This window comes from Manis javanica, chromosome 9 (genome assembly GCF_040802235.1).
Source record: "Manis javanica isolate MJ-LG chromosome 9, MJ_LKY, whole genome shotgun sequence".
NCBI classification, from domain to species: Eukaryota; Metazoa; Chordata; class Mammalia; order Pholidota; family Manidae; genus Manis; species Manis javanica.
The window spans coordinates 86,602,769-86,628,493 of NC_133164.1; the positions used below are offsets into that span (position 1 = coordinate 86,602,769).

Sequence of the window (25,725 nt, forward strand, 5' to 3'; positions counted from 1 at the left end):
AGATGAGTAGCTTTTGGTTGCTTCCATCTAAAAAACTCAAACTCATATAGGTGGGAAGCTCCCAGATGGAGGGAAGCTCAAAGGCCCCTAGTGGAAGAAAACTTTAATAGAATTTCTCAACATGCCTATTGCCTAAACACTCCATTCATTCTCATCGCGTTTGCTCATACTTTCTCCTCTTTTGAAATATTCTTCCTCCTACCTGCACAATTTTGATTTATTTTTTTTTTAAAGAAAGGAAAGGAGAAGAAATGCTGGGAAGTGGGGATGGATGGGGGAAGGGAAAGAGCAAAGGAAAGGAGAGAGAAGGCCAGTGAGAAAGGAAGAGAAAAAATGTAAAAAATCCAGCTGAGGGTTCTCCCCTTCCAGAAAGTGAATGACACTCCTCTCAGCTTCCAGAGGCCCATGCCGTTGGGTACCCAAAAAGGCCACCTTGCATTACTGTTATGTGTGGGTGTCTTGTAACTCCCATCCCCCACTGGAACAGAAGCTCATTTGGGAAAGGATTTTCTCAAATACATCATTTTCTCCTCTAAGGTACCTGAGTTCTGTGCCTCACATAGTAGATGCTAAAAAGATACTGATTGTTTGACTGAAATAACCTGAAAAAAGTTCTCCAAAACTCAAAAGCAAAGGGAGAGGCAGCAAATCCTGTAATATCTAGCTTATTACACATTGATAATGACTTACTAACAAGGTCCCTTATGAATGATAACTTAGAATTAAAATTTAATTATTCTTTAAGATTAGTCATATTACCAAAGGAAAATATTATATACAGTTTTAATTGCGCTTCTACTTTAGGGGATATTTAGCCAAAACTATTCTTATTTTTAGACATTAAGGTTGTTTTTATATTTTACTATTTTAAATAATTTTGTAAATATAGATCAAGGGGTTCGGAAGGTGGCTTTCAATCAAATTTAGATTTATTCCTTAGTATTGATTCTAGAAGTAGAATTTTTGTATCAAAAGAAACTTTATGGCTCTTAATATGCATAATCAAATAGCTTTTCAAAAAGGCTGTTTGTATTCGCAGCAATATATGAGAATTCCCATTTCATTACACCTGTAAGGATTTTGTGTTTTGCAAATATGATAGGCAAAAAATGCTATCTTGTCTTAGTTTTTATGTGTTTGATTATTAATAAGATTGAACATATCTTCCAGGTGTTTTAAAACTAGTTTTGTTGTTTTTTCCTTTTATGAATCATCTGTTTCTGTAAACAAAGCATTCCTAATCAGACACTCTGATTACCACGTTTAAAAATGTTCCTTAAAATGCTGTACAGCTTTCGCCAGCATGTAGCTAATGAAGTTAGAACTCTCAGAATTTTCTTCAAGAGGGATCTTGAGTGTGAAATTGGGGACCGACAGAATACTTACATCTATCATTATTTCATCTTGTTTGGAAAAATTTTCTTCTTGAATCCATGGAAGCACCTAAGGAAAAAAGATTATACAGTAAAAGATTACTAAATCCCAGTGCAGTGCATAGTCAGGATTAATTTAATGCCACATTAGTCAGGATAGGCTATAGGTTGTTCTGAGGTAACAAATTAACCCCTACTTTCCAGTGGCTTCATACAGCAAAGTTTTTTTCTTGCTCATGTTATGTGCCCATTACAAGGGCTCTGTACCATAGCTGACACTGGTTGATAGAGGTACGTCATTTCATGGCTGTTGCATATGGTACACATGGCTTTCATTGTGCCCTCAGCAGGGAAAGAGAATGGATAAGTATACACAGACTCGTCACTATCTCAGTCTAGAAATAACCATTGTCATTTTTGTTCACATTTCATTGGCCAGAACTTGCCACATGGCACTACTTACCTGTAGGAGGAGCTGGAAAATGCAAGTGAGCAGATGGGACACTTGATGAGCAGTGTTGTCTATACCATAAATATTAATGTGATGCACCAAGTTTTGTACTGAGTTTTCCTAGGAAATTTAAAATTTATGGACTGTGTGTGATTTTTGTAAGAACCAGTCATCTGAAATGCACATGGGTTACTTTCTTAATGAATTCTCAAATGCATACACTTTGATTTTTGTAATTTAAATGAAAAACTACTGACATGAAGTTTGGTGTAATTTTTTAAACATTATATGTCTGTATTTAACTTTTTTATTGGAGTATAGTGGATATATAATCTTATATTGGTTCCAAGTAAAGTATACAACACATTGGTTCAACAGTTACCCATATTATTAAATACTGACTCCCACTAGTGCAGTTACTATCTGTCAACATAGGAAGATGTTACAGAATCATTGGCTATATTCTCCATGCTGTACTACCATCCCTGTGACCAATTTGTACTATGAGTGAGAAATGTTGTGCCCCTTTATCCGCCTCACCTCCCCACACACCCATCCACCCCAACCCCTTCCCTATGGTAACCACCAGTCACTTCTTAGTGTCTCTGATTCTACTGCTGTTTTGTTCATTATGTTTTGTTTTGTTTTTATATTACATAACTAAGTGAAATTATATGGTATTTGTCTTTCTCCACCTGGCTTATTTCACTTAACATAATACCCTCTAGGTCTATCCATGTTGTACAAATGGCAGGATTTTTTTCTTTTTTATGGATGAATAACATTCCATTGTATATATGTACTGTCTCTTCTTTATCCAGTCATCTATTGATGGACACTTTGGTTGCCTCCATATCTTGGCTGTTGTCAGTAATATGTCAATAAATATAGGTGTGCATATATCTTTTCAAATCAGAGATTTTGTTTTCTTTGGGTAAATTCCTAGAAGTGAAATTACTGAGTTGTATGGTATTTCTATTTTTACTTTTTTGAGGAACTTCCATACAGCTTTCCATAGTGGATATACCAATTTACATTACCACTACAAGTGTAGAACAGTTCCCTTTTCTTCACATCCTCTCCAACACTTGTTATTTTTTGTCTTTTGGATAGTGACCATTCTAACAGGTATAAGGTGGTATCTCACTGTAGTTTTGATTTGCATTTCCCTGATGATTGTAATGTGAAACATCTTTTCATGTGTCTATTGGCCAAGGCTGATGTAATTTTAAAAGAACTATTTTGAAAACGTTTTCAAATAAATTCCCTTATCAAAAAACTAAAGCAAATTATTAATAAGCCAGATAAAACTGGTAATTTCTGGTAAATTCGGGTTTATAAAGGAATAATAACATAACTTTTCCACTTTTCCTTTTGGTGAATATAACATTCATAAAAACTTCAAAAAGCTCTTATATCTAGTAATAACAAATAATTACAAAGCCATCACCCATGTAACTATAACCCATGGGATACAACTTTTTTCACCTGCTGGAGTTCTTACATTTTTTACATAAGGTTCCCCTTTAGTACTTGCTGTTTTATTTCTTTGTACCTCCTATTATATGATGAAATAAGAGCTGTTTTGTGAAAAATAACTTTTCAGCTGTGGTTAATTAAGTCTACCAATTCTGGAGAAACACTGTTTGGGTTTGAATCCCAGTTCTACCATGCCCTAGCTGTGTGACCTCAGACAAATTGTTTAACTTAGGCAAATCTGTTACTGTTACTTAGAGACACTAGAGTGGAAGCAAATTGAAGCATAGAATGGAAAACACTGACAGTGGTGAATACAATTGAATACTGGCTGTACCTTTCTAGAGATTGAAAGCATGGCTAAAATATTTTTCTAATTTTATTCTTAAAGACAGGAATTTTCTCTCAGTAAATTAAAGATCTATATTTGTAAGGATGATGAAATATATTATTTTACTCTCCTAGTATAATCTATCTAATGAAGTAATCAAATTGGATAGTCAGCATGGATTCAAGAGTGGCTTTCAAAACCTTTTGACTGACAGTTACAAATACATTTTACATCATGACTCAAAAAAAGACATGTCTTATGTGTATGTACACACACATAAACACACAAAATGGAAGTAAAAGTTCCATGGCATATGCATATGGCTTACTAAATGCAGTGCACTCTAATATTTTCTCTTCTCATCTGTCCTATTCTCGGTTTTTGTTTGTGTAATGTGCTAGTTGTAACTCTAAACTTATTTCTCAAGCCCATGTGGACCATAACTTTGCAGTTTGAAAGAGAATGAACCACTAAGATACAGAATGTCATAGGTCAGATTCCCTAGAAACAGCACCTCAGACTCTGACACAGTGGTACATAAAGGGAGCCTCCAGGTAAAACTTTGAAGGGGATGGAGAAGAGAGAGGAGCTAATTGAACATGTGGTTTCAGGTGAACTCTGGCCTCAGCCTGATCCTTCAGGGAGCTCTGCAGCAAAGTGGCTCAAGGGCAACCCTTTGGAGAAGGTTGCAGAGTGAGCAGTTAGCAATAGCACCAGCTGTAACTGGTAAAGGGATCCCTGAGGATCTGCATAGGCCACTCACATTACATCTGCACAAAATATGCAGCTATAGTTGCTCTTCCCAGTAATTTTTTGTATCCAGGTCTTTTTAGGGACTGCCAGTACTGACCTCATCAGGAATCCTCAGCCTGATGCATCTGTGTGTTAACACAGATTTGTGGTTACCAAAGGTTCAAGGATAGCTTCTTTACTATCTAGCAGTCTAACTTACCTCTCTTATTTAGGTATTATAAACACTGTCTGATGATTCTTTATTTCTCTCCTTTATTATCAAAGGAGAAATATGGAAAGAAATACCAAAGGAGAGAAATAGAACAGGAAAAAAGGTGGAAATTCATTGCCATCTCTGAATACCTGAGGCCAACTCTGGTCCTTTCTATAGTTATGTTATAGGGGCATGTTGTGGGGAGTGGTCAAGAAAGAAATGCAGTCATTGTTTTATGCTATGCAGTAGGAGTTATTGATTGAATATGGGAGTCATGGTATAAAAGCAACCAAAGATGGCAGTATGTTTCATGTGTGAATACTAATAATATAAATATGTTTAAGTTTCAAGGTATTTCAGCTGCTTACTGTGTCAAAAAATATAAGAGCTGTAGTTTATAGAGCTCTTGCTGTGAATAAAAAACCTATATTAATTGCTTTACAGACATCCATTCTGGCTATTATTCTCATTTTCCAGGTAGGAAAACAAGCCCAAGAATGTTAGGGAACTTTCCCAAGCATACTCAGCTGGTAAGTTTCAGAGTCACCTTCTGAACTCAGGTTGCTTTACTTGAAAGTCTTCTCTCTTAAAAACTATATTGAAGAGACGAGCCAAGATGGCGGTGTGAATAGGGCACTGGAAATCTCCTCCTAAAACCACACATATTTTTGAAAATACAAAAAATACAACTATTCCTAAAAGAGAGACCAGTGGATACACTACAACAAACAGCCAGGCTACATCTACGTCTGTGAGAACTCTGCATCTCACGAAGGGGGTAAGATACAAGCTGCAGCCCAGTGGGACCTGAGTGCTCTCCCCACCCCAGCTCCCCGGTAGGAGGAAAGGAGTCACAGCAAGGAGGGAGTGAAAGCCCAGGACTGCTAAACAACCAGCTCTAGTGATCCGCACCGGGAGCACAGACACACATTGAATACTGTGCTGGGTATTAGAGAAACAGAAAAGCAAAATTTGCAAGCGGGTCCCCACAACCGGCTCCCCTGGGACAAAAGAAAAGCGAATGCTTTTTGAAACTCTTAAAGGGACAAGGGCCTCACAGCTGGATGGAAGCATCCTAGCACACTCAGCCCAGCAGGCTGGGAATCCTGAGGAAATTCAGGTGCCCCAGCCCTCTGGGTGGCAACGCAGCCCTGAAGCCCCTCAAGGCAATATGTAGCCTGCCAGTTATTCCCTTGGCTGGTGTGGCCCCTGACACAGCAGCCCAGTACCTGGAGAGCGGCCGTGCATGCCTGCGGCAGGGGTGGAGGAGTCAGAACAGCCGCATGCACCGGCGGTGGTGGAGGTGCTGGGGAGTGGCAGCACCCCCAGCAGCCACCCAGAATCTCCTCCCGGTGTGCAGCTGCCTGGGCCAGACCCAAAGGCCGCCACCGGCGCTCGGCTGTGTGGCGCAGGCAGAGGAAACCGGGGCAAGGCACGAAGGGGCGCTGCTCTCGCAGGAGAGCAATCCCAGCATGTCTGCCACTCCCCATGGGTCTCCGGGCTACCCTGATGGTGACCCTGCCCATAACAGCTTAGGGGATTAATCCGGAGGCTGCTCCAGGAGTGTGGGTAACCAATACAGGCAGCGTAGAAGAGCCCAGCAACCAGCAAACAGGAAAGGACTTTGTTCTCCCACCTGACACACCCGAAACCTGCCTACAGCCACCACTATCACCATGAAAAGGCAGAAAAATTTGGTCCAGTCCAGAATTACCCAGACAACCCCCAAGAGAGGGCCTGGGGAGATAGATTTAACCAATCTTCCTGAAAAAGAATTCAAAATAAAGGTCATAACCATTCTGATGGGCCTGCAGAGAAATATGCAAGGGCTAAAAGAGCAAGTAGGGAGGGAGAATTCAGAAATAAAACAATCTCTGGAAGAACTTAAGAGCAGACTGGATGAGGTGTAAGAGGCCATTAATGGAATAGAAATCAGAGAAAAGGAATACAGAGAAGCTGAGGCAGAGAGGTATAAAAGGATCTCCAGGAATTAAACAATATTAAGAGAACTGTGTGAACAATCCAAACGGAACAATAGTCACATTGTACAGGTACCAGAAGAAGAGAGAGAAAAAGGACAGAAAGTGTCTTTGAAGAAATAATAGCTGAAAACTTCCCCAAACTGGGGGAGGAAATAGTCTCTCAGACTATGGAAGCCCACAGAAGTCCCAATACAAGGGACCCAAGGCGGACAACACCAAGACATATAATAAATAAAATGGCAAAGATCAAACAAAAGGACAGAGTATTAAAGGCAGCCAGAGAGAGAAAAAGGGTCACCTACAAAGGAAAACCCATCAGGCTATTGATGAGACTTCTCAACAGAAACCTTACAGGCCAGAAGAGAATGGCATAATGTATTTAATGCAATGAAACAGAAGGGCATTGAACCAAGAATACTGTATCCAGCATGATTATCATTTAAATATGGAGGGATTAAACAATTCCCAGACAAAAAGTTGAGGGAATTTGCTTCCCACAAACCACCTCTACAGGGTATTTTAAAGGGACTGCTCTAGACAGATGCACTCCTCAAGCTAAATAATGTCAACAGAGAAAATACAATCACACCAAAGAAAGCATACCAACCAAATACTAACTGAAGGCAAAAAATAAAATAAACTACTCACAAAAGAAGTCAAAGGAAACACAAAAGAGTACAGAATAAAATACCTAACATATAAAGAATGGAGAAGGAGGAATAAGAAGGGAGAGAAATAAAGAATCATCAGACAGTGTTTATAATACTAAATAAGAGAGTTAAGTTAGACTGCTAGATAGTAAAGAAGCTGTCCTTGAACCTTTGGTAACCACAAATCTAAAGCTTGCAATGGCAATAAGTACATACCTTTTAATAATCACCCTAAATGTAAATGGACTGAAAGCACCAATCAAAAGACACAGAGTAATAGAATGGATAAAAAAGCAAGACCCATCTATATGCTGCTTACAAGAGACTCACCTCAAACCCAAAGACATACACAGACTAAAAGTCAAGGGATGGAAAAAGCTATTTCATGCAAACAATAGGGAGAAAAAAGCAGGTGTTGCAGTACTAGTAGCAGACAAAATAGACTTCAAGACAAAAAAAGTAATGAGATAAAGAAGGACAATACATAATGATAAAGGGGTCAGTCCAACAAGAAGATATAACCATTATAAATGTATATGCACCCAATACAGGAGCACCAACATATGTGAAACAAATACTAACCGAATTAAAGGAGGAAATAGACTGCAATGCATTCGTTCTAGGAGACTTCAACACACCACTCACTCCAAAGGACAGATCCACCAGAGAGAAAATAAGTAAGGACACAGAGGCACTAAACAACACACTAGAACAGATGGACTTAACAGACATCTACAAAATTCTACACCCAAACGCAGCAGGATACACATTCTTCTCAAGTGCACATGGAACATCTTCCAGAATAGACCACATACTAGGCCACAAACAGAGCCTCAGTAAATTCAAAAAGATTGAAATTCTGCAAACCAACTTCTCAGACCACAAAGGCATAAAACTAGAACTAAATTGTACAAAGAAAATGAAAAAGGCTCACAAACACATGGAGGCTTAACAACATGCTCCTAAGTAATCAATGGATCAATGACCAAATTAAAACAGAGATCAAGCAATATATGTAGACAAATGACAACAACAGCACAAAGCCCCAACTTCTATGGGATGCAGCAAAGACAGGTGTAAGAGGAAAGTATATAGCAATCCAGGCCTATTAAAGAAGGGAAATTTCATTTGAACAAATTTCAAAGAACAATCCCAAATGAATAGTCTAAAGTCACAATTATTGAAACTGGAAAAAGAAGGACAAATGAGGCACAAAGTCAGCAGAAGGAGGGACATAATAAATATCAGAGAAGAAATAAATAAAATTGAGAAGAATAAAACAATTGAAAAAATCAATGAAACCAAGAGCTGGTTCTTTGAAAAAATAAACAAAATAGATATCACCTATCCAGACTTATTAAGAGAAAAAGAGAATCTACACACATCAACAGAATCAGAAATGTGAAAGGAAAAATTATGACAGACCCCAGAAAAATACAAAAAATTAATAGAGAATACTATGAAAATCTATATGCTAACAAGCTGGAAAACCTAGAAGAAATGGACAACTTCCTAGAAAAATACAGCCTTCCAAGACTGACCAAGGAAGAAACAGATAATCTAAACAGACTAATTACCAGCAAAGAAATTGAATTGGTAATCAAAAAACTACCCAAGAAGAAAACCCCTGGGCCAGATGGATTCACTGCTGATTTTATCAGACATATGGAGAAGACATAATACCCATTCTCCTTAAAGTTTTCCAATAAATAGAAGAGGGAATACTTCCAAACTCATTCTATGAAGCCAGCTTCACTCTAATACCAAAACCAGGCAAAGACCCCACCAAAAAAGAAAATTACAGACCAATATCCTTGATGAACATAGATGCAGAAATACTCAACAAAATATTAGCAAACTGAATTCAAAAATACATCAAGAAGATCATACACCATGATCAAGTGGGATTCATCTCAGGGATGCAAGGATGGTACAACATTTGAAAATGCATCAATATCAACCACCACATCAACAAAAAGAGGAGAAAAACAACATGATTATTTCCATAGATGCTGAAAAAGCATTCGACAAAATTCAACATCCATTCATCATAAAAACTCTCAATGAAGTGGGTATACGGGGCAAGTACCCCAACATAATAAAGGCCATATATGACCAACCCACAGCCAACATCATACTTAACAGCAAGAAGCTGAAAGCTTTTCCTTTAATATTGGGAACAAGACAGGGATGCCCACTCTCCCCACTGTTATTCAACATAGTACTGTAGGTCCTAGCCACGGCAATCAGACAAAACAAATACAAGGCATCCAAATTGGTAAAGAAGTCAAACTGTCACGATTTGCAGATCACATGATATTGTACATAAAAAACCCTAAAAACTCAACTCCAAAACTACTAGAACTAATAGCTGAATTCAGCAAAATTGCAGGATACAAAATTAATACACACAAAATTAATTCCTATACAGTAACAATGAACTAACAGAAAGAGAAACCAGGAAAACAATTCCATTCACAATTTCATCAAAAAGAATAAAATACCTGGGAATAAAGCTAACTAAGGAAGTGAAAGACCTATACCCTGAAAACTACAAGACATTCTTAAGAGAAATTAAAGAGGACACTAACAAATGGAAACTCATCCCATGCTCTTGGCTAGGAAAAATTAATATTGTCAAAATCGCCATCCTGCCTAAAGCAATCTGCATATTCAGTGCAATGCCTATCAAAGTACTAACAGCATTTTTCCACAAACTGGAACAAATAGTTTTAAAATTCATATGGAACCACCAAAGGCCCTGAATAGGCAAAGCAATTCCTGAAAAGGAAAAATAAAGTGGGAGGGATCTTGTTTCCCAACTTCAAGCTCTACTACAAAGCCACAGTAATCAAGACAATTTGGTACTTGCACAAGATCAGAGCCACAGACCAGTGGAACAGAATAGAGTGTCCAGATATTAACCCAAATATATACGGTCAATTAATAAATGGTAAAGGAGCCATGGACATACAGTGGGGAAATGAAAGCCTCTTCAACAGCTGGTGTTGGCAAAACTGGACAGCTACATGTAAGAGAATATAACTGGATCATTATCTAACCCCATACACAAAAATAAATTTGAAGTGGATCAAAGACCTGAATGTAAGCCATGAAACCATAAAACTCTTAGGAATAAACATAGGCAAAAATCTCTTGGACATAAACATGAGCATCTTCTTTGTGAATATATCTCCCCAGTTAAGGGAAACAAAAGCAAAAATGAACAAGTGGGTCTACAACCAACTGAAAAGCTTCTGTACAGTAAAGGACACCACCAATAGAACAAAAAGGCATCCTAGATTGTGGGAGAATATATTCATAAATGACAGATCCAATAAAGGGTTCACATCCAAAATATATAGAGAGCTCATGCACCTCAACAAACAAAGCAAATAATCCAATCAAAAAATGGTCAGAGGAACTGAACAGACAGTTCTCCAAAGAAGAAATTCAGATGGCCAACAGACACATCAAAAGATGCTTTACATCACTAGGCACCAGAGAAATGCAAATTAAAACCACAATGAGATATCACCTCACACCAGTAAGGGTCGCCACCATCCAAAAAACAAACAACAACAAATGTTCGCAAGGATGTGGAGAAAGGGAAACCCTTCTACACTGCTGGTGGGAATGTAAATTAGTTCAACCATTGTGGAAAGCAATATGGAGATTCCTCAAAAAACTCATAATATAAATACCATTTGACCCAGGAATTCCTCTCTTAGGAATTTACCCTAGAATGCAGCAGCCCAGTTTGAAAAAGACATATGTTTTTTGCAGCACTATTTGCAGCATAAACCCCTATGTTTATTGCAGCACTATTTACAACCTAAGTGTCCATCAGTAGATGAATGGATAAAGATGTGGTACGTATACACAATGGCATATTATTCATCCATAAGAAGAAAACAAGTCCTACCATTTGCAACAACATGGATGGAGCTAGAGGGTATTATGCTCAGTGAAATAAGCCAGGCAGAGAAAGACGAGTATCACTCATCTGTGAGTATAAGAACAAAGCAAAAACTGAAGGAGCAAAACAGCAGCAGACTCACAGAACCCAAGAATGGACTAACAGTTACCAAAGGGAAAGGGACCGGGGAGGATGGGTGGGAAAGGAGGGATAAGGGCAGGGGGGAGAAAGAGAGCATTACGATTAGTATGCATAATGTTGGAGGGGCATGGGGAGGACTGTACAACACTGAGAAGACAAGTAGTGATTCTACAGCATCTTACTACGCTGATGGACAGTGACTGCAATGGGGTATGTGTGGGGAACTTGGTGATGGGGAGAGTTTAGTAAACAGAATGTTCCTCATGTAATTGTAGATTAATGATACCACACAAAACAAAACAAAACAAAAAGTATATTGGCCGGTTTTCTTCAAGGTTACCTCTCTGTTACTCCACTATAGCTCTTAGCAGATGTAGCCATCTCTGGATTTTTAGTATTTTGTGTTTTAGATTGGTGTTCATTATAGAATTTTGTAGATTAATGATACCGCACAAAACAAAACAAAACAAAAAGTATATTGGCCGGTTTTCTTCAAGGTTACCTCTCTGTTACTCCACTATAGCTCTTAGCAGATGTAGCCATCTCTGGATTTTTAGTATTTTGTGTTTTAGATTGGTGTTCATTATAGAATTTATTATTTTCTAAACACAATGTACTATGTGGTCAGCCTGAATACAATCACAATGGAAATATGAATATCCTCCTGTAGCTTGTTTTCAAATTCATAATGTAATTAATAAGTAAATTAACAGAAAAATAAATATAGGCACATGGAATCTCTGTATCTGTTCTGGGTTTCTGTATTACCTTTATGGAATTGAAGACATTCTCAGTTCCTGAGGTCTGGTTTGCCAGTTCAGTTACCCAGCCAAATTGCTCTCTCATCTTCTCCATCAGATATGTGGTGTCCTCCAAGTGATGCTGGGTCATCTGGAGAATCTGGGTATATTGATGATTGGATACATTGACCAATTTAAAGGCCTCATCTACTTTTGTATATAATTCAGGTACATCAGGGCAGTCTGTCAAAGAAGAAAATAACATGGTAAAGGAGAAGACCCATGGATTTGGGACTTGGGTTGTTAGGGGCTTAAATCCCAGCCCTTAAGCTTTCTATTTCCAGCCTGTTGACCTTGAATGAGTTTTCCATTAGGTAAAATGGGCATGAATGAACTAACACTGTAAAGTGCCTGATCACAGGGCTGATATACAAGTGTTCCTTCACATGTTCCTGTTCCTTTGTCTTCCTTCTCCCCCTTTCTGTAGTATCCCTGAGGGTCATTAGAGCTATTCTGTTCTGCCAGTCTTTGGGTCACTCTTTCAGGATTAGTTGTATTTGCTGTATTTTCATGTTATATTGGTTTTGGGAGGAGGTTTCTGCCTCACTTGTCATGCTACCATCTTTTTCCCCCCCTTTAGAGCTATTGTGGCCAGGGCACATGGGAGATTATGCATCCCTGCCACCTTAAAGTTGAACATGGCCATCTTCAAAGTGATGTTTTTTCACTTTTGAAGGAAGCCATAAAGCACACTTTAGGATTTATCATGCTCCCTTCTTCCTGATAGTGGACTTAGTTTTTTGCTGCATGTGGTGGAGGCTCCATTGCCCTGAGTGAGGAGATGTGTAGCAGAGCCCCAACTCAAACTGTAATTGATACACTGTAAAGTGAGAAGTAAGTGTTTGTGCTTACAAGTCACTGAGATTCTGCAGCTCTGTGTTATTATTGCCCAACAGTCCATCTGAACTGAAACAGGTTATAAGAACTTGTACAGCTGGGCTGATGAGCACCTTGATATTGTATAAAGATCATCTGTAAACTGTAGAATTGTGTATGTGTTAGGCATTTGGGATCAGAAGATTGTTGTTGTGGAAAAGACCACAGACTCTCTAAAGTATGTCTTTTGCTGTTTACTGAAAAACCATGCCTTCAAGAGAGAATCCACCAGCCAGAAGCCAGATGATCACCTCATCTAAGGCTTTAAACATCAGTTAGTTCTTCTTTTTGATACTCTTTTTGGGTCACTCTTTTTGTGTAACACAAGATTCTCTAATGCCTCATCTTTTACAGAAATTGTTTTGTGGTCTTCAGGAGAGAGCAATCATTATATTGATAAGTAAACAAATTTGCAATAGTATACATATGAAAAGTGATTCAAGAAAACATTTTGAAAACAAAGGGGGTCTTAGTTAAAAAGATATAGTATACATTTGAAAGAAGATCCAGATTTTCTTTAAAAATGCCTTCATTTGCAACACCAAGTTGTTAACTTTTAGAATAATATAAAGTTTTTTTTTAAATTATTGGTGAAGATTTCTGTCATGACCTTAGGCAAGTAGAATTCTACAGTGGACATTTGTTTACTCTTTGAGGGAGTGCCACCCAGGAAAAAGATTTCCTGAGAACAAAGGTGAAAATTCATGCAAAACACAATCATATAGGAAAGGAAAAAGTAAAACTATCTATGTTCACAGGTGATCTTATATATAGAAAGTCTGTATGGTACATACACAAACACACATGCACAAAAGCTACAAAAACTAATAAACAATTCAGCTAGGTTGCAGAATATAAGATCTATATATAAAAATCAGTTGTATTCCTGTGCACTACAATGAACAAACCAAAAATGAAATTAAAAAACAATTCCATTCACAATACCATTAAAAAGAACTGAATACTTTTGAAACTATTTTTTTTAAGAAGTACACAACTTGCTTACTGAAAACTAAAACACATCTTTGAAAAAAAGAAGACTTAAATAAATGGAAAGATATCTAAGTTCATGGATTGGAATGTTGAATATTGTTAAGATGGCAATATAACACAAAATGATCTAGAGATTAATGCAGTCCCTATCAAAATCCCAGTTGAATTTCCTTTTTGTAGAAATTGACAGATGAGGAGGTGGAGCCAAGATGGTGGAGTGAGTAGGACAGTGGGAATCTCCTCCCAAAAACATATATATTTTTGAAAATACAACAAATACAACTATCCCTAAAAGAGAGACCAGAAGACACAGGACAACAGCCAGACTACATCCACACCTGTGAGAACCCAGCACCTGGTGAAAGGGGTTAGATACAAGCCGCAGCCTGGCGGGACCCAAGGCCCCTCACCCCAGCTCCCAGAGGGAGGAGAGGAGTCGGAGCTGGGAGGGAGAGGGAGCCCAGGACTGCTAAACACCCAGCCCTAGCCATCTGCACCAGAGCACAGACACAGTGCGTGCATGGGGTGCTGGAAACTAGGGAAACAGGACAGTAAGACCTGTGAGGGGTCCCGCAGCCGGCGTTCCTGGGACAAAGAAAAGTGAGTGCTTTTTGAAAGTCTTAAAGGGACAGGGACCCCACAGCTGGACGGAAGCACCCTGGGTCACAGTCCAGCAGCTGGAAATTCCAGGGGACTCTGGGTGCACTAACCCCCTGGGCAACAGTTCTGAGACCCCTCACGGAGGTAAACAGCCAAATAGCCCCCTGTCCATTACCCCTCTGGGGCCCCACCATAGAGCAGCAGCCTGAGGCTGGCCACACGCACAGCAAGGGAGCTTCCTCCATATGGGCTGGGCAAGATACAGAGACCCAGTCTACATGCAATTGCCCAACACAAGCCACTAGGGGTCGCAGTTGTCCCAGTAAAGGAAGGCCAGGAGCAATTGGAAAAAGTCTAGGCTCTCCCAGCTGATAGATGCATCAATAGCATACCACTGCACCCATCCACATTAAAAGGCAAAAAACTTTGATCCAGACAAGATTAACCCAGACAGCTTTGACATGTTCTACATCTTCTCCTGAGAAGGAACCTGGGGAGATAGATTTAACCAGTCTTCCTGAAAACGAATTCAAAACAAAAGTCATAACCATGCTGATGGACTTGCAGAGAAATATGGAAGAACTAAGGAGGGAGAATACAGAAATAAAACAATCTCTGGAAGGACTTCAAAGCAGAATGGGCGAGATGCAAGAGAACATTAATGGACTAGAAAACAGAGAACAGGAACGCAGAGAAGCTGATGCAGAGAGAGATAAAAGGATCTCCAGGAATGAAAGAATTTTAAGAGAACTGTGTGACCAATCGAAATGGAACAATATCTGCATTATAGGGGTACCAAAAGAAGAAGAGAGAGAAAAAGGGATAGAAAGTTCTTTGAAGAAATAATTGCTGAAAACTTCCCCAAACTAGGGGAGGAAATGGCCTCTCAGACCACAGAGGTACACAGAACTCCCATGACAAGGGAGCCAAGGAGGGCAACACCAAGACACATAATAATTAAAATGGCAAAGATCAAAGACAAGGACAAAGTATTAAAGGCAGCCAGAGAGAAAAAAAAGGTCACCTACAAAGGAAAACCCAGCAGACTATCATCAGACTTCTCAACAGAAACCTTACAGGCCAGAAAAGAATGGCATGATATACTTAATGCAATGAAACAGAAGGGCCTCAAACCAAGAATACTGTGTCCAGCACGATTATCATTTAAATATGAAGGAGGGATTAAACAATTCCCAGACAACCAAAAGTTGAGGGAATTTGCCTCCCACAAACCACCTCTTCAGGGCATCTTACAGGGACTGCTCTAGATGGGAGCACTCCTAAAAAGAGCACAGAACAGAACACCCAACATATGAAGAAGGGAGGAGGAGGAATAAGAAGGGAGAGAAATAAAGAATCATCAGACCGTGTTTATAATAGCTCAATAAGAGAGTTAAGTTAGACAGTAAGATAGTAAAGAAGCTAACCTTGAACCTTTGGTAACCACAAACTTAAAGCCTGCAATGGCAATAAGTACATACCTTTCAATAATCACCCTAAATGTAAATGGACTGAATGTACCAATCAAAAGACACAGAGTAATAGAATGGATAAAAAAGCAAGACTCATCCATATGCTGCTTACAAGAGACTCACTTCAATCCCAAAGACATAAACAGACAAAGTCAAGGGATGAAAAAGATACTTCATGCAAACAACAGAGAGAAAAAAGCAGGTGTTGCAATACTAGTATCAGACAAAATAGACTTCAAAATAAAGACGGTAACAAAAGATAAAGAAGGACATTACATAATGATATAGAAATTGACAGATGATCCCCAAATTTATAATGATATGCAGGGGCCTCAGAATAACCAAAACTATCTTGGAAACAAAGAACAAAGTTTGACCACTCACACTTTCAAATTTCAAAACTTCATACAAAGTACAACATTCAGGATAGTGTGGTATTGGCATAGGATAGGCATATGGGTCAACGGAATAGGATTGAGAGTCCAGAAATAAATCCTTACATTTGCTGTCAGTAGATTTGCAGCAAGGTACCAAGATAAATTTATGGGGGAAAAAGTAGTCTTCTCAATAAATAGAACTGAGACAACTGGATATCTAACTGCAAAGGAAAAATATTGTACTCCTACTTCATGTGATACACAAAAATTAACTCAAAATGTATCAGAGTCCTAAACACAAGAACTGAATCTGTAAATCTTAGCCAGAAAATAAGTGTGTATCAATGTGACTATGGATTAGGCAATGATTTCTTAGATATAACACCAAAATACAAAAAAAAAAAGAAAAATTAGACTTCACCAAAATTTTTAAAATCTTTCATATGTCAAAGGCTACCATCAAGAAAGTGGAAAGGCAGGACATGAAATAGAAATATTTATAAATAATGTATCTGACAAGGATCTAGTATCCGGAATATATAAAGAACTCTTACAACTCAACAATAAAAAGACAAATAACAAAATTAAAATATGAGCAAAGAATTTGAATAAACATTTCTCCAAAGAAGATACACAAATAGACAATAAGCACTTGAAAAGATGCTTGACATTATTAGTGATTAGGAAAATGCAAAACCAAATCACAATGAAATATCACTTCACACACACCTTTAGGTTGGCTAAAACAAAAAGGAAGGACAGTAACAGTGTTGGCAAGGATGTGGAGAAATTAGAATCCTCCTCCATTTCTGTGGAGATGTAAATGGTACACCCACTTTGGGAGAGAATCTGACAGTTCCTCAAAATGTTAAACAGCATATGATCTGGCAATACTGCATCTAGGTATATACCCAAAAGAATTGAGAACATGTATAGTGTGCATGTACGTATGTGTTACATACACATATGTGATTAAAGTATAAAGAAATGTAATAATAACACTAAAAATATCACTTCCCTTTAGAAGGAATAAAGAGGATGTGGTCTGGAAGGGGCACAGAGGGGCTTCACCTATTTTGGTAATATTTTATTTCTTAATCTAGATGGTAGGAAGATGGGTTTTTACTCCATTCTTAATATATTCATAATGAATTTTATAATAAAAGTTTAAAATTGCATGGCAGCACATTGGGAAGTCATTTATGTTTTAACATTGTAGCAATCAATTTACATTGCAATACTGTATCATGGGATGGGTACTGTATTTGATGCAGTATCTGATGTATACTGATTATCTAGTGCATTTGTACTATATTGTCTGGTTTCTTCTGTTACCTTTTTTTCCAGTTTTATTGAGAAATGATTGACATCCATCTCTGTAGAAGTTTAAGGTGTACAGCATTATGGTTTGAGTTACATAAATAGTGAAATGATTACCCCAGCAGGTTTAGTTAGCATCCATAGTCTCATAGATGCAATGAAAAGAAAGGAAATTTCTCCTTGTGATGAGAACTCTTAGGATTTACTCTTTTAACAACTTTCCTGTATACCATACAGCAGTGTTGGCTATAGTCATTATGTTGCAAATTGCATCCCTAGTACTCACTTGTCTTATAACTGGGTGTTTGTACCTTTTGACCACCTTCCTCCACCCTCCACACCCCTATTTTCTGTATTGTGACAGACAAGGAGAGATTATTCATTAAAGCTCTTAGATGGATGAAAGGAAGTTAATGATACATACATGGGACGTTTGAGTGGGACTATTTTTGTAAGAGGTCACTATATATATGTAAGTCCAAGGAGAGAAAATCCCGGGGCAAGATACCTCTAAAACTGAAATCAGAATTATCATGATTTTATTGCTGTTGCTATTGTATGTCATTAGTCTGGTCTCAATGCTCCAGTTTTCTCACCCAGGGACCACTGTGGAAGAGGGGGAATGAGTAGATTGCAAAGCAAGATTTCTAAAGGAGTGGCCTGTGGGTAAAATTGTAATATTTCCAGAATATCTCTCCTGGCTTTAGTTCATTTGCATATCCTCAAGGGTGGAGAGAAGTTCATCTCCATATCAGTGGGTAATTGCCTGGGTAACTGAGGGCTTATCAGAACCTGAGGAGTTAGGGGGAGGTTCTTGCTTGCTTCTGCTGGAGTAGGAGAGAGTGCAGTTTGACTGGTTTTGGTTTTAGCAGTATCCTGCTGACTATACCAGCTGTAAGGTCAGAGAGAGAAAATCCCGGGGCAAAATACCTTTAAAAACCAAAATCAGTCAAAGGGAGAAATAAAATTTTTAATTTGTTTAATGCTTACAAACTGCAGTCTGGGGCCATCTTTCTTTCCTACTTTGGAAGAAGCAAGCAAGGACCTCCCCCTAACCTCTCAGGTTCATATAAGCCATTGGTTGCCCAGGTAGTTACCCACTGATACGGAGATGAACTCATCTCCACCCCTGATGATATGCAAATGAACTAAATCCAGGCGAGATATTCTGGAAATACTACAATTTTACACACAATATATTATACTGATTAAAATCTTTGAGTGGTTACTATATATTTTTACTACGAAAACTTATGTTTCTGGGCTCTCTTGTCCCCTCCTGGCATGAGCTTGGAGCTCTATCTGTCCTCTCACTGTATCTCTCAATAAAAGCCTCCCTGGCTCTCCTACCTTAAAAAATAAAAAACAAAACAAAAAAAACTTATGTTTCTCTATGCACACTTGTTAAAAAACAAACACTTGAGAATAAAATACCTAGGAATACACCTAACCAAGGAAGTGAAAGACCTATACCCTGAAAACTACAAGATACTCATGACAGAAATTAAAGAGGATACCAGTAAATGGAAACACATCCTGTACTCATGGATAGGAAGAATTAATATTGTCAAAATGGCCATCCTGCCTAAAGCAATCTACAGATTCAATGCAATCCCTATCAAACTACCAATAGCATTATTAAATGAAATAGAGCAAATAGTTCTAAAATTCGTATGTAACCACAAACGACTCCGAATAGCCAAAGCAATCCTGAGAAGGAAGAATAAAGCTGGGCTGATTGTGCTCCCTGACTTCAAGCTCTATTACAAAGCCCCAGTAATCAAGACAATTTGGTACTGGCACAAAAACAGACCAATAGACCAATGGAACAGACTAGAGAGCCCAGATATAAACCCAAGCATATATGGTCAATTAATATACGATAAAGGAGCCATGGATATACAATGGGGAAATGATAGTCTCTTGAACAACTGGTGTTGGCAAAACTGGACAGCTATATGCAAGAGAATGAAACTGGTTTATTGTCTAACCCCACACACAAAAGTAAACTCAAAATGGATCAGACCTGAATGTAAGTCATGAAACCATAAAACTCTTAGAAAAAAACATAGGCAAAAATCTCCTGAATATAAATATGAGCAACTTTTTCCTGAATGCATCTCCTCGGGCAAGAGAAACAAAATAAAAAATGAACAAATGGGACTACATTATACTAAAATGCTTCTGTACAGCAAAGGACACCATCAGAACAAAAAGGCATCCTACAGTATGGGAAAATATATTTGTAAATGACATATCTGATGGGTTAACACCCAAAACATATAAAGAACTCACACACCTCAACACCTAATAAACAAATAACCCTCTTAAAAAATGGGTGGAGGATATGAACAGACACTTCTCCAAAGAGAAATTCAGATGGCCAACAGGCACATGAAAAGATGCTCCACATTGCTAATTATCAGGGAAATGCAGGTTAAAACCACAATGAGATATCACCTTACACCAGTTAGGATGGCCAACATAGAAAAGACTAGGAACAACAAATACTGGTGAGGATCTGGAGAGAGGGGAACCTTCTACACTGCTGGTAGAAATGTAAACTAGTTCAACCATTGTGAAAAGCAGTATGGAGGTTCCTCAAAAAACTCATAATAGAAATACCATTTGACCCAGGAATTCCACTCCTAGGAATTTACCTTAAGAATGCAGGAGCCCAGTTTGGAAAAGACATATGCACCCCTATGTTTATCGCAGCACTATTTGCAATAGCCAAGAAATGGAAGCAACCTAAGTGTCCATCAGTAGATGAATGGATAAAGAAGACGTGGTACATATACACAGTAGAATATTATTCAGTCATAAGAAGAAAACAAATCCTATCATTTTCAACAACATGGATGGAGTTAGAGGGTGTTATACTCAGTGAAATAAGCCAGGCGGAGAAAGACAAGTACCAAATGATTTCACTCACCTGTGGAGCATAAAAACAAAGCAAAAACTGAAGGGACAAAACAGCAGCAGACTCACAGAACCCAAGAATGGACTAACAGTTACCAAAGGGAAAGGGACTGAGGAGGGTGGGTGGGAAGGGAGGGACAAGGGGAATATGGGGCATTATGATTAGCACATATAACATGGGGGGGCGGGGCACGGGGAAGGCAGTATATCACAGAGAAGACAAGTAGTGACTCTGTAGCATCTTACTATGTTGATGGACAGTGACTATAATTGGGGTATGTGGTGGGGACTTGATAATGGAGGGAATCTAGTAACATAACCCATATGATTTTATGTTAATGATACCAAAATAAAACAAACACTTGAATCATGAAAATCATTATTACGTTAGACATGTAATCATCAGAACACCTGTATGAGGTAGATATATTCTCATTTTTTCAAATGAGGAAACAGGCGCATAGAGTCACTAGACAATTCAGGAAAAGTAATACCCTCATTTACTCTAATGGAAAGATCCAGTTTATGTTCAACCTCCAAATTAAAGTCGATAGCGTCGTTTTTTAGGATTTCCTTCCTTTAGGTCTTCAGTGAAGTAAAAATCAGAAGGTAGGAATCAAAAACTCTTCTTGGCTATTTTAAGAAAATCTGCCCCAGTAGGTGGGAGGAGGCACATTAGTTAGGGGAAGGGATGGAAGCTGAGGGGAAGGAGGAGAGGGGTAAGGGCCAGTGGAGAGAATGATTTCTTACCTGGGGAAGGAGGGGAACAAAGGAAAGGCCACACTTCCCTTCCCTGATCTGGGAGGGGCAAGGCAGCAGCATTTGTGTGTGGGAGCCACTTTCTATATTTAAATACTATTTAGCTATGAATCCACCAAGTGGAAGGAGTTAATGTGACTTTTGAAACAACTCTCTTGGCTGAAAATGTGCTTGCACAATGCAAGATGGCTTCCTTGGTGGGATTTCTTTTCCTTGCAGTGAGAAGGGAGGAGTGCCCTGATTTGCTTAGCTCTCTTTTGCATACATTAGTGTTTGGTCCTTACCATTTCACAGGAACAAAGAGGGAATTTTAAAAAGGGGAAATGTGAGTTGACCAACTTTGAAAAATAAAACTTTATAACCCTCCACTGAGCACACAAAAGTGCTCAAAGGCAAGTAGGTGAGTCCACCATGCAATTTTGACCTCTGACCAGGTCAAAACCCTGAAAAAATAATAATTACTTACCCTCCCACAGGTAATCCTGACATTTCTGGCATCTTGTATGAAACTGGAGACAGTCTGACAAATTCTGGCCAAGTTCTCCACACAGTCCTTTGTCTTGCAACGTCTGTGAACTCAGGCCTCCATGGTTAGAGTCTGCAGGTAACAGCATTTACTAATTAGTGTCTGCACTTTAAAGGAATGGATACAGTGTCATTTCTTTTTCTTACCAGTGCTTTCAAAATCTGCCTGTACTCAATCACAGGAGTGCATATTGGTGCACCCTTTCTAGGGCAATATGGTATCTATTAAAAATTACATGTATCCTTTAATCCAGCAATCTCATTACTGTTAATTTTCATTATTGGTACACTCTCTTCTCCCTGCCGATTAGTGCATAAAATTTTATTTTCTGGAAGGAATCATGATGAATTATTAATAGTAATTATTTTTTGGAATAAAGACTTGATGGGGTGGGAGAGGGCAGCTTTCATTTATTTTATTCCTTTATATATTTGAATAATTTTAAGTTTAGTGTGTCTTATTTTTATCATTATTTCTGATGTCAGTGGAGTTAGCTAAAGAGGGGATTATAAGCCACTTCTCCCTTTGGACATTTCTCTATTAAAAACAATTTCTAATAAATATTTTAATTTTTAAAGCTATCATTGGGAAGTATGTTGGAAAAAGGATTTTGAAAATGTCTGCTTCTTAAACTAGGTGATAGGCATTTACTTTATTACTATTCTTTTTGCATTTCATTTATGTATTGTCATGAACACATCAAAAGCAGATCAACTTCTGAGAAACCTTTTTTTTTTGGAAATATTAACAGTCCATATAAAAATACCAATATAAAAAAAAAAGCCTACCCAACAGGAAACTGATAGTTCTCAATTGAATGTTTCACATTATGAAAAATTTATTACTTATTTATAACCTGTTGATTTTCTGTTATATTAAATTCTCATATTTAAAAATGAAACATTTCATTTTGAGATAAATTCTGAGGTCCATTGCTTAGAAACCTGTGAGACAATTGTTAGATCATATGGTGTGTAAGGCAGCACCTTGCTTTGTTGAACAGAAAGTCATTTGCTTTGTTGAATTTCCCTCATCTGCCTGCGTGAGTCCTCCCTGTAGATTTAGAGACATCTCCTCTCACCCCACAGAGCTCTGAGCAGAGAGAAGCCTGACCACAGAGCTTATCTCTGCTTTATGTACTCTTTGCTTTTGTAACTTCTGTTAGACTCTGTGCCCCTTGAGGGAGGGGTTTGGTCTTGTCATATGAATCTTTTCATTCTTCCTACCTTCTTCTGTCATTTCATTCACAATACAGTAATGTAATTGTCCACTGATCTGTTTTCTTTTCTCTGGACTGAGCTCCTAAAATCAGGGGCTGTGTCATAATCATCGTCTTATTTTCAGCATCTAAATTAATACCTGGTATATAGATAAGAGATGGCAAATTTCAGGTCCGTATGACACCTACCTCCATCCTGCACCATGTCATGGCAGTAACCCATCACCTCACTTCAGTCACGCCAAGACAGAGCCTCTGGACCCTTCTCACAGTCCTTCTGGCGCCATCACTGATGAAAACCATCTGTTTTCCCCACCTGCTTTTGTTTCACAACCACCACTCCCCAAAGGGAAAATTAAAGTCAGCAAACACTCTCTAAGGTAGGATTGGAACCCAGATCTCCTAGATCCAGCACTGTGACAAGTCACTACACCACACAGTTTTATGGAACACGATCTCATCTGTTCTTTTGGGGATTTACAAGGCAAATGAAGACAACTGAAATGAAATGAAATGAAAGAGAGCTATTTTATTCTCTTTCAACAGATTCAGGAGCTGAGGTCTAGAAAGTTCAAAGTAGGAAAGAAATTCTTCTACATGGAGAGTTAAGTGAAACCACAACTCAATAAAGTAAAAAATATTAAACACCAAGATATTTCAGATTTTTTATTATCTCCTCCCTCCTTTAAATGGTGTTCACTATTCAGTTTTAGCTATTTTTCAGGTTTTGGCTCTCAGGGCAATTATGACAAATAAAGCCCCTGCAGGAAGGGTGATAGATATATGCTGTGCTTTCTCCCTACATGTTGGCCATTGTAACTGGCAAGAGGTATGTATTGGTTCCCTTTTGCTCTTGTAACAGATCACCACAAATTTAGTGCCTTGAAGTAACAAATGACAGCCTTGTAGGTCAGAAGTCTGAAATGGGTCTCAGGCTAAAATCAAGGTGTTGGCAGGGCTGCTTTCATTTTCTGGAAGCTCTAGGGGCAAACCCATTGTCACTCCTTCCCAGCTTCTAGAGGCCCCCTGCAGTCCAAAGCTTGTGGCCCTCTTCCTCTGTCTTCAAAGCCAGCACAAGTAAGGCCAGGTCTTTCTCATGCTGCATCTCTATTGATTCTCTTCTGCCTCCTTCCACCTTTAAGAATCCTCGTGATTATGAGCCCCCTGGATGATCCAGAATAGTTTCCCTATTTTAATGTTAGCTGCTTAGCCCCCTTAATTCCATCTACAACTTTACTTTCCTCTTGCCACGGCAGGTAACATTCACAGGTTCTGGGGATTGGGGCATAGGTATCTTTGGGCAGCTATTTTTCCTCCTACCAAAAGAGGCAAAACTCAAAAAAGTCTTCTCATTAGGTGGATTTTCTAGGAGTTCAGAAAAGTGATGGAAACCACATGCAAATACCATACAGCCCCTGCCTGACTATTTCTGATAAATAGTCTGCCTGTGCTCATCTGAGCAGAGAATGTCTCCTCTGTTGATCTCGTCATGTACCCTTGTTTGGTTAGGGTAGGCATGCCAGAGAGAGCAGAGTGTAAGGGTTAACACAGGCCTTTTTGTTTGCTGTTCTGTTTTTGTTTTTAATGTTGGCATTTACAGGGACCCTGGATATCCAGATTATCACAGAGGAGCAGGTGGTGTAGAAGGTCAAGGAGAGGGGGCCTGTGAACCAGCCAAGAGCAGGGGTTGGTCCTGGGGTGTGTGAATGGGGAGAAACCTGAAGCAGAACTGGTAGAAACCACATTCCTAGTTAGTGGGGTGGGAGGGAGTTGCAGTGATTGAGAAATTCTTTAGATTTCATCGATCTGAATCACTACTACTCCTGTGCATGTTTGAATGGTTGCTGCACAGTGTGATAGATGATGGGGAGGCACTGTTTTGTTCTAACGGACATATTCTGAATATTATTCCAAAACGATTGATATCTTTTTAAAAGTTCAAGCAAACATTGTTTTATATCATCCAGCACTGATATATTTCATCTACTGTTCTGGTGCGTTTCCTGAATATTTGGCGTATTTAGAATCTCAAAACGGAATGCCAGACAAAACACCTGACTTACAGGGAAAGTCCACCAGACCCTGCAGTAGAACCTGACAGCAATTCCAGTAATGATGGCTGTTCTGTGCACGGAGAACAATGGGACAGGAAGGATGTTGCCTGGCTTGTTTCTCTTAGTGTGAGGTCAGCCCTCCTATACAGAGGCCAGTTATGCAATGGCATGGCAGTTTTGAGAATTTGATTCAGATGAATTTGATTCCAATTATTGCTAAAGCTTATATAATTGGAAAATAGTCAACTAGAAAGAGCCCAGTTTTCTTCTTACATACGAAAAGCTATATATACCCACAAATATAGACAACAGACTGTTGGTTATCATAGAAAAGGGGTAGGAGAATGGGTCAAATAGGTGATGGGGATAAAGTACACACTGCAAATTGTAAAATAAGTTAGACATAGGAATGCAAGTATAACAGAGAATTTAACGAATGAAGTTGTAGGATCTTGGTATGATAATGGGGTAACTACACCTAGTGTGGAAGCATCTAGTAATGTACATAATTATCAAGTCAATATGTTGTACATCTGAA

The 25,725-nt window shown here is 38.7% G+C and overlaps 1 protein-coding gene across 1 annotated transcript in view; it reads right to left on the minus strand.

Annotated features, from left to right (window-relative positions):
* Positions 1–1,254: 1,254 nt before the first annotated feature.
* CLUL1 (clusterin like 1) overlaps positions 1,255–25,725 on the minus strand; it is a 38,577-nt gene continuing 14,106 nt past the window's right edge. The window contains 3 exon segments of the mRNA XM_017658859.3: positions 1,255–1,443; positions 12,038–12,252; positions 21,855–21,986. Coding sequence (XP_017514348.3) covers positions 1,255–1,443; positions 12,038–12,252; positions 21,855–21,986 — 536 coding nt within the window.